At 39.6% G+C, this 10581-nt stretch overlaps 1 protein-coding gene across 1 annotated transcript in view; it reads right to left on the bottom strand.

Moving 5' to 3' along the window:
* Positions 1 to 1360: 1360 nt before the first annotated feature.
* TECPR2 (tectonin beta-propeller repeat containing 2) overlaps positions 1361 to 10581 on the bottom strand; it is a 47114-nt gene continuing 37893 nt past the window's right edge. The window contains exons 18-20 of the mRNA XM_086613967.1: positions 5499 to 5640; positions 4124 to 4273; positions 1361 to 3857 (exon numbers count right to left, since the gene is read on the bottom strand). Coding sequence (XP_086470093.1) covers positions 3703 to 3857; positions 4124 to 4273; positions 5499 to 5640 — 447 coding nt within the window. The 3' untranslated portion in view covers positions 1361 to 3702. The remainder of the gene's footprint in view (positions 3858 to 4123; positions 4274 to 5498; positions 5641 to 10581) is intronic.

The following is a 10581-nucleotide window of genomic DNA, read 5'->3' as shown; positions in this document are numbered from 1 at the left end:
AGGCACTGGAACAGGTTGCCCAGAGAACTAGTGACTGCCCCATCCCTGGAGGTGTTCAAGGTCAGGCTGGATGAGGCTTTGGGCAACCTAGTGTAGTGGAAGGTGTCCCTGCCCATGGTAGGGGGGTTTGAACTACATGATCTTTGAGGTCCCTTCCAACCCAAACCATTCTATGATTCCATGATTCTAAGTTGTTTCAAGGTTGTTCCTTGAAATCTGTCCAGAACTCTAGCAGAAAAAACTAGCAACAGCTCATTAACAGGAGTTTTATGAGAGAAGCAAAAAGATAAGCCAGAATGCCACGCTAGTCTGAAATAACCCACAAGGGCTTTCAAGATACTTGACAGGACTCATCTATTGAGAAATAATGTAGAGGAGTTATGGAGTTCAGACCTTCTGATGTCGATGTGTGTGTGGTGGGAAGAAGGGGGGGTTCTTGTCCACTGCATCAAAGACACTCTTTGTACACGTATGAAGAGTTTGGAATAAACATGACTCTTTGTACCTGTATAAATAAAGCTATGTTTAGAGAATGACACAAGTCCATAATTCAGTGTTCCTCATTACAATTTTTTTAGTCATAACAGTGCTTCCTAACAACAGTTCTACTATCTTACTTTAGCAATTAGTGTATATTCTTTGACACTCGTTAGTGAAAGACTTTCTTTGTACCATTTAACATGATCTTATTTATTTTCATTGCTGCAAGACAAAGAAAAAAAGGAGTTACTTAGATATCTAAGATGGCTGTTAGACCAACTCATCATAGTCACCCAAACTTCCTTAAGCTCTGACATAAGGATTACTCCTGCATAACAGCAACAGGCTGGTGCTGTAAGGAGACTATTTCCCTGCAGAAGCCAGCAGAAGCAGCTGAACCAGTCTGTCAAGATAAAAAGCTATGATCATTAGCAAGGACATTGCCATCTGAATCTGAACAGGATTCCTGTGGTTGGAAGTGGGTTTAAGCATCAGAAATGTCATTAATCACTGCTGTGCTTTCTTGCATGAAGTCATCCAGGTCGCCACTTTGTCAGAAAACAGTTCTCTCTTCTAGGAAGCGAAGCCAAGGTGCTCACTTGAAGCCCCAGCTGCAGTTAGTCGAAGGCCAGAAACACAGCAAGTCTTCAGATGAGATGTTTTAAAATGCAAGGAAGGGTGCAGTTACAGCACACGGTACGATCACCTATTTTCTGCTTGAACATTTTCTAGCTGCAACTGCACATGCATATTCTTCACTGAAAGCTGAAATATTTGACATGCAAGTGCAATTTTTGTTTAGCATGTAAGGAAAGAAACTTGTTTACTTCTATTACAGGAAGACTATCTTAATATGGAACTAATAAGCTTAATATTAAAATATGAGAAGTGTTTGTCTTTGCTTGGAAGATGACCATTTTGCCGGTTTGACACACCTGTCACAATCGAAAAAAAACCACAAACACATAAACTTTACCATATCCAGATCCTTACACTATCATTACCATATTATCTGGGGTAATAGCAGGGGAGTGATTTCATAAGCATGTCTGTCTTCCACATCAAGACAATCTCCAGATAGAGAGAACTCCCTTGTGAATCATAAAACAGATGAGTCTTAGAACAGTATTTATTTCTTAAAAATCTAGTTTATTGCACTTGTCTCAAAGCACAAACAAACCCCAAAACCTAAATACAGAAATAAAAGTAAAAAAACCCATCCTAATTTCATTAAAACTACCCTAAAAAGTAGTCGGAGAAGAGCTCTTGACACCAATTTAATATTAACGACCATAGCAAGGTACAGTATTATACAGTAAACAAACAACTAGCAAGCTTCAGCCATTACTAAGATGACTTGGAAAAATGTAATACAAAAGTGTCACTATTAAATAATGCCATTGTACTTGAGCATCTGGTGCTTGGCAGGGCGCAGAGAAATACTCATGTCCCTTCTCCAAAGTGATTGACTCAGGAGCTGCCACAAGATACTTTTAAGCTGAATTTCAGCTTCTTTGGGGTCCTCAAGATACCAAGCTATGCTCGCATAAAACAGACTAGGTTACTCCACAAGCTGCTTCCATTATGATCCACTGCCAGACAGGCTGAAAAAACCCTCTTGGGTAATCTCCATATACGGATGAGATAGCAATGAAGCAAACATATCATCTGTAAAAGGGAAACAAATCTGTCCTCCCTCTAAGACTGAAAGATCAGACCGAGAACTGACAGCCAATATCGCAAGTGCTACTAAAAAAAAGTGACATAACTTGGGTCTCTCTCCACCGATTCACATTCTCACCTTGCACCATGTTTGTTCCGAGTTTAGTGCAGTACACGCACGAATTAGTCTGAAAGAGAACAGAGGTTAGAAAGAAAACACATCCTTTTCCATATGTATGAAGTTCTCAAAACAGAAACATTCCCACTTTTCAACTCTGGGCCTTTTCTGAAGCTGGCTCTTTTACAGTATTGGTTAACAGCTGCTTAAAACACTCCGATGATTTATAAGCTTAGAATGAACACAAAATAACTCCTCCTACCTAACCTCCTCTACTGAACTCAAGTTCTCTCATCTATAGGCTCTATTGCTTAAAAAAATGAGGTATCTTTCAAAGAAGATTTAGAGTTTAAAGAAAAATAAACTGCAATTATTAACTTAGATTACTTCTCGGTTCATCACGTACCTCTGCTGCAACATCTGTTAAGACACTTCAAAATTTAGCTAACATAGCTAAAAATCAGAATATTGTTAAGTATTTTCTCACAATATCACAATTTTAATGGGATATATAGGTAATTCTATCAATTACCATTTTTCCTTTTAATATATCTAAGTTTGGTACTCAAAACAATTTGAGTCCCAATGTTAAAGCACTGGCTGGAGGCACAAATAAAGCACAACAGGAATTATGAAAACTGCCTTGTATATTCCTGCTTTGTACTACAAACCCAACATGCAACTTCTTCCTATTCCAAAGTGGGACTTCCCCCCTACAATCTGTCAGCTTCCTGATGGCTGTGTGAAATGGGCAAAATTCCCCCCGATATTAGGTGCAATCCAAACTTCTCCCTTGTGAATGAAGCCAAATTATGAACCTAATTTCTAGAAATGGAAGGTTAGTATAGCCTTGCAGATATTTATATGCAAATGGATCAAACTAAGTTCATTTCAACACCAACGCTGCATAATCATGATGTTCTGAGATCTTCCTAAGAAATACTTTGCCATATTTTCTTCCATGCTGCAAGGGAAAATAATTCTAAATGTATGTACAATAGTCAGAGAGCATCCCCATCAGTTTGGAGTTCCAAGTACAAGAAGAAATTGAGAAATGTTTAATGCTTCTGCTGTAGAGAAATATTTAATGCAATAGAATTCCTTCTCAAAATAAGAACACATGTATTAGTGTGCATGCTGTTGTGAAAGTCACTTTCGTTGCTAGTAAGATTAACTTAAGAGTTATACTTCCAAAGGAGCTTCTACAGTAGTACGGTATAACAATTGCAGTATGCCACACCTAAAGAGTCTCCCAAGAGCTAACGAGACAAACATCAGAACTCACAGCTTGGGGGCTATTTAACAGGTCAGTTTTTCAATACAAAAGTGCTAATATCACAGGTCCAATATGAGTGGCTTTCAGATCCAACGTTCTGTACATACATTACAGAAATTCTGCGTGTCCTTCTGTTTTTTTCACTGCTTCACAAGCTTGAAAGGCTTCATATCACTTCCCATTCATCTTCAAAATCATCAGGGTGAAGCAGAACTGAAGCATCATTTTTCTGCAAACTATGGGAATGGCTAAAGGTCTTAGTGAGGCGCTGGAGAAGGGATCCTGAAGCACTGATGGCCCACAGTTCATCCAGAGGGGTCACTGCAAAGCATAAATTATCCATCTTTTAATTAAGGTAGCAGGTTCCAATTATAAACATTAAATAAATAAGATTTGGATCTATTTTCCTAATTATACCCAGAGACAGTTTTTACCAATATGATGAAAGCACCCTTGGTGAAACACTCACAGCCAACACAGCATTCCCAGCATGCAGCTCTCCCTGCGTATGGTCAGTTCGAGCACCACCGGGCAGAAGTCAAAGCAGGCATCGCAGCATTTCGGGCTGCCACGCAGAACCAACTTGCCTGTTAAACGCAAGACGTTTCCAGGAATCTTCTTCCAGTAGTCTCCTGCTGGATTCTTGTCAGTAATGCCGTATCGACGAGCTACATCCCCGTTTGGACAGCGTGCCCAAACGGTCCTTGTACTTATAGCCAGCTGACAAGCCTGCAAACCTGAAGATAATTGGACATGAAGAGGGAATAATCACAGGCTTTCTTATATATTAAATACACTTGCAGAAAAGTTCATTAAGAGAAGATGGCAAGACTATAACAGTTTTTTATATATTCTTGTATTAATACTAGAGAAGAACTCTCCATTGTAAAGGGCACAAAGAAATGCGTAGTTTTCCAGGAGGCTTTCCAAGAAAGGATTGGCAAGATGCCAATTTGGGACTACTTATTTCCTTACGCTGACTTCAGGGAAGTTGACCAGAGCAGATGATATTTGAATCTGAGCTTTTGGCCCTCTGTAAGCAAAACATGAGAAAGCAGGCACCTTGCAGCACATGAAGCACTGATGAACAAGAAAGATTTTTAATTGAAGACTCTGTACTCACCACATCTATTGACCATAAGGATAGCACATTGTGGATACATTTTGTTATGTGGCCACAGCCACAAGCAACAACCAACTGGAGGATCTTTGTAAACATACTTTTGGAGCCTCTGCTGCATTTTATTACCACATGGGGAATAATCCAACAGTTACAACTTTAGTTTGTCTAAAAATGGTTAACATTATAGCCATTGCGGACTTTTTTCTTCCACTTCACAAGAAAGCAAGTACTCCACAAGCAAGTGCCATGCATTTAAACAGTGAAAAGACCTTTAAAAAGCAGACAGCATCAATACAGTTATTTAGAAAGAAACAACTAAAATTTAGTTTTATTTACAGGCAAGGCAAAAATGTAATTACCTATTACGGAATGCATCCAGCATGCAGGATTAACAGGAAGATGGGCAAAATAGCATTAGGTTTTTGTTAGCCACATCTAGATAAGAACCTCATGTTGAATCACATTTAAATACTAAACTTCCCACAGCATAGTAGTCTCCTATTGCTTAGGAATACTGCTTTAGTTCTAACTAAAGGGAACTGTACCATTTGTTAATTTCCTGGCAGCAGCCTGAAATAATACACAATGGAAATTCATCCAAAAAATCAGATTTCTCTTCAGTTAACTAATTAGTGTTGTAAAGTAAAAACCAAGTTCCTCTTTAAAAGATAATCCGAATCAAATACTTTAGTATGTTCCTATAAATAAGCACACTTGATTGCTGAGAAAAATATTTCATTTAAGCATTGCTATCCAATTCAAAAAGCAACAGGAAAAACAAACAAAACAACACTGAAAAAATGGCAGAAATAACAAGGAACTGACGCACTAATTTTTACCTGGTACATGTTCCCAGTCAGTGCCTACAGGCATTTCATCTGTAATTCCAACTCGTATGTGAACATTCCATTTGCTGTCAATTGCCCACAACATCTGATCATTTGGACTTGAATGAATGCTGACCAAGTTGATTCCTACTGGCTATAAAAATTAAGCACAGTATTTAATCTTTGTACTACTTAATCTTTGTACTATTGTATCACTTGTTCTTCACAGAAGGATGCAAGAGAATATTTACCATACACTAAAGATAGGAAGAAATTTAACTGACATTTTATTTGTAATTGTACAGAATTAGCAATTTTTCAAAAAGTCAATCCCTTCTTAAATAGAAAAGGAACATGAATGGATGTCGCCCAAAGATACTGAATAAAGACATTCATATTTAATGTTTGGCATCCGAGTCTAATAATATTAGCATTTGCTTAACCACTGCTATTCCAACCAAGCACAGTTCCAGTCACAAGTTGAAGAGGGAACTCTTCCGCAGAAACGAACACAGCGCAATATTTTCCTCTTGCCTTCCTGAAAGTTTTACTAACAACTAAATCTGCACTTAAATTCTAAACATACACAAGTAGCACATTTTTACAGTCTGAATGTCTCATCTTCGCAATGAAACAGCGACCTGCCTTCTTCCCTGTACTGCATTACACCGGAATACAACCGTGGAACTCATTGCAGACCACTGCAGTACTGGAGCAGCCACATCCGCGGGAGAGTATCCGCAACACTGTATGTTGGCAAACCCAACTGAAACACACTTCCCATTCTGCTCCCAGGCAAGTCCTCATTCTGTCTGCTTCTATGGAGATTTGCCTTAACTACTGTTCAAAGCCAGTGTTACTGACCACAACATTTTATGGACATCATAAAGATGGTGATTTTGTAGCAAAATGTATCAGCCTGCAGCTTTAGTGAACACTAATATCCTGCAAAACCTGTACTTTAAGTAAAACGCAGATAAGAACAAGAAAAAAAGTTTTTCTCCGCATCAGTCTAATAAGGTCACTGAAGAAGACAGTAAGATGCCCTGAAACACATCATCACCTCACAAAGCAGCACTGCATTTCTTGCTTTAGCCTCACAGGCACGAGCTGAATTTCAGTGTGATAAATACAAGAGCGAGCAGCTCTTGGCAGGTGTAAGCCGAGGAACACAGAAGCACAACCTGCGTGTGCGTACACGCACACAACCCAGTCCCAGCCGGGCCTTCTGCGTACACAGCAGTTACCTGCTTTGGTTCTGCTTTTAAAGTTCTTGTGCTAACATGTGTCTGACCCAGCTATAACCAAGTTTGGCTCGCATCACCAAACCAATCCTGCCTATTCAGGCTGCAAGGTCTTTGGCAGACTGTTTTCTCGTGTTTGTGCTCTCGTTAGGTACACTTGCCCTTTGCTGGAAGCTTGAGGCTGCAGAGGCTTGATGAAGGGTTCACTGCTGGTCACAGTAAATTCACAATGGCTGCAGTTTGAACATCTACAGCAAGACACTAGTTTTCTTGAAGAGTGTTGACTACATAGAATATATAACTGTCGAGCTACTTTCAAACTGGTATTCTGCCATATTACAAATAAACTAAACTATTGTATTGCAAAAAAAACCCCAACAAATAAGCACAAAACCAAAACCACCAAAACCAACCAAACAATAAAACCTAAACCACAGCAAAAACACAACACCCCAAAACTCCACACGACTCTTCCCTCTGGTCTCGCTGCCTCTTCACTGGAAGTTTTCCTCACTCCTGGCCCTGTTCCTGTTTCTCCACTCCATTTTTATTTGCTTCTTTCTATGGCAACTTTGGCTCTGAGTCTTCCTCCTTCACCCTGCTCACCTCCCCACACCACTGTCATGGGATGTGCCTCACTACTGTGCTGCTTCCAGTTTCATCACAACCCTCTCTTATTTCTGCTCTTGTAGTCCTGTGTTTTCAAGTAAGGGAGCTGTGCAATTAATAGCTTGTGCAGACTGAATTACTGCACATAACAGGAGATCTTTGCCTTTTTCCTTTCTTGCAGTTTTGTTTGTTTGTTTTTAAATCCACTTATCTTCTCCCCACAATGTTCTTCTACCACAGTCACCTCTTCCTCAGATTTAGGACTTCTGCCACTCTTCCCCCATCTCCTTCACACCATGAATCGCCAGTGTGTCTGTTTATGCTCCACCCATGCAATACACTTCATGTCCCAACTACATTCTTTCACAGACTGTGCCAAACAGCTTGGTGTGACCCTTGTCATTGAATGGGTGGGATTTGTGCACCTTGTTCTCTACTATTCCCTGTCAGGATCCTATTCCGGTCTTCCTCTGTCATTTGTCTAGAAAAGAATTCCCTTAGAAAGAACCAGAAGAGTATTTCCACCCAGAAAGACTTAGCAAGTGCTTCCACCTAGTACCTAAGCCTCTGCATTACTACAGATTTAAAGGTAGCAGAAGCTAAGAGAAGCAGATAAAACACCCCAAACGGGCAGCATGAAAGGAGTTCCGTGATGCTCAGCTAGACTGCTTCTGATACCACTGCAGGTTCAAGTGTAACCAGAGCAATTATCTCTACCCCATTCTACAGCACCAACATACCTAAGAAATAAATGGAAATTATCAATTTCAAAGGAACAGCTCTACAAGCTTGGCCAAAAATTCTTCTCATTCTTTGCTTTTTTTAAGTGAGCTCCTGTTTCCTCCCTAAGCTTCCCTACCTCTCTGGGTATTTCACTTTCAGCTCCTCTTCCTTTTTGAGGCTACTTAGCTCTTTCTGAAAAAATCCCATCAATAAAACAATCCTCCTACTCCCTCTTCTTATAAAAGACCCAGGCAATACACTGACAGCAGCATCCAATGTTCTTAACAGAACCCACCTCCTCCACTGCAGTGTTCTGCTGTGAAACAGACAGTAAAGGACGCAACTGACAGGACGGCTAGTGATATGGAGTATACAGCAAGTTTTGGCATAAAACAGCAACAAGACATTGGGAAACAAGTACAGGCAATTCTTAGAGCCTGTTGCAGAGGTTTTACCTCTGGTTTTGGTTGGCTCGTTGTTTTGTTGGTTTTTTTTTTTTTTACCCAGAAAGCAGCCATTCACAACAAAAAAAGTGTTCTCACGGCTACCACAGTAGGGTGGATAAAATTAATTCACAATTTTCTTGACATAATGTACCAGTTTTTGGAACAATCATACTGACAACATCTCAGATATTCCTCCTTCTCACTAAGTTTAGTGAAAGTGCTTATTGCCACAAGCATGCTTTATGTATTTTATAATCTATATAACAAGAAACAGATCTCTACAGCTGCAACTAAAGATTAAACAGAGTTCTCTCATAGCAGTAGAGAGGTATCTGCAAATTTATAAATCTGCTGATAACATTTCAGAGACTGATAACCATGAAAATTAATGAATTATTTCAGTGTAGCCCTTTCTCAGTTGGTTTAACTTCCAATAGCATTCTTGAGCTTTATATACCTTGACTGTGAAATTTGTCATATTTGTAATTTACTGAAGAGTTTGGAATTTTAAAGAGTCTCTCACCAGTCTCTCAGCCTTTGTCCTCAGACACTGACACACCAAACACTTCATAGGTTTATCCACAATTCTTATCATTGTGAGAGATTGACTTGTCATGGAGCATTAATGGATCCAGTGTTATCTGATAAAAAATGGTGGAACATTGTTTTTCTTTTACTTGTGGTGCCAAAAATTTCTGAACTCAAAAAAATCTCAGAAGACTGACTGTTTTAGCCAAGAACGGAACACAGATCCTCCTGCCCTCTGGGCTTGTACCTCTGCTACAAAAAACACCAGTTGCTCTCTGCTTTTTGATATTGAGGACTTCCCATTGCAACCATGGCCTGCGACACAAGCCAACTATGTGCTTTTCAACATTTAAAACTGCATACTAAGAGCTGTGAATATCTTCACTGTCTGCTACAAATAAAAACAATGAAAAATAGTTTGATAGCACCCACGTGTCTGATGAGAAAACAATGCTGATAAAATGAAGTAAGCTTGGAAGCACTTAACCAACAAACTGTTAAATGATATCACAAAATAATGTCTATGCTAAACATATTTAAGTTATTAAGTTGCCCATTAGCTTTATAATTCTATGCAAGTAATTTCCTTTCTTTCTGCAAACCATGGAAAAATAAGCTTCAGAGTAAGAGCTTCATTTAAACAACAGTATCAAACAAAATCCAAAGGAGAAACTAACGCTGTCCCTCTCCTGTTCCCTGGCCTTCCACTCAAAAGTTTTGTCTTACTGTAACTGCTTCAGTCACTGCTGAACCCAAACCACAGTGGTTCAACTTCCATGTCAAGGAGGAAAGGACAAACACACACGCACCCAAAAAAGGCATCGGAACATTTTCCACGTCCCTTTTCAGGAGCACAGAATCCATGTATCGGCAGACTTCCACTCTGTTCTGCTGCAGATACCCAGGATGAGGAAGACTAAGCATAACATTCTCAGTCTGTCCAAGCCCAATCCTTTTTGTAACAGCTTTGTGGCTACAAGCAGCACAAATGTTCTCCTTACCTTCAAAAGACAAATCAGAAACACCTTCAGCTGGTCCAGGCCAGGCTGTAAGAAGGTCAGATCAGAGATACTTCTCACACTGTTGAGCGTTACCTGTATATCAGGCTAATCTATTTTCACAGCTAACAGCCTTCCAGACCCTATTAACTAGTATAACAAAGAAAGAATGCAACTTAAGAGAGACCCTCCCCTAATATAAGCCTTACTTGTGTATTATTTTCTGAGATCCATTTGAATGAAGGCTGTAAAGCACTTTCAGCATTACAGATTATCAAGAAAGCACAAGCAACGTAAGAGCAGTATTGACCAGAATGTTTTGCATTCGGACTTCAGAGGAGAACAGCTTGCTAAATTAAGCTCCCCTTTTTTCTCCACAGAGAAGTTCAAGGCAATATACAAGAGCAGGAAAGATGAATCTATGTTTAGTCTTCCTGGAAGCCACATGTTCTGCAGTAATTCTGCCATTGAATTGTCAGAAAAAGATTATTACTTATTCACTGGCAAACTGGAGCACTATGTTCCTCAGAAGCCTTGGAACAACTCG

The sequence above is a fragment of the Tauraco erythrolophus genome, chromosome 6, assembly GCF_009769465.1.
Source record: "Tauraco erythrolophus isolate bTauEry1 chromosome 6, bTauEry1.pri, whole genome shotgun sequence".
NCBI lineage: Eukaryota > Metazoa > Chordata > Aves > Musophagiformes > Musophagidae > Tauraco > Tauraco erythrolophus.
This window is presented reverse-complemented; position numbering and strand designations above follow the sequence as displayed.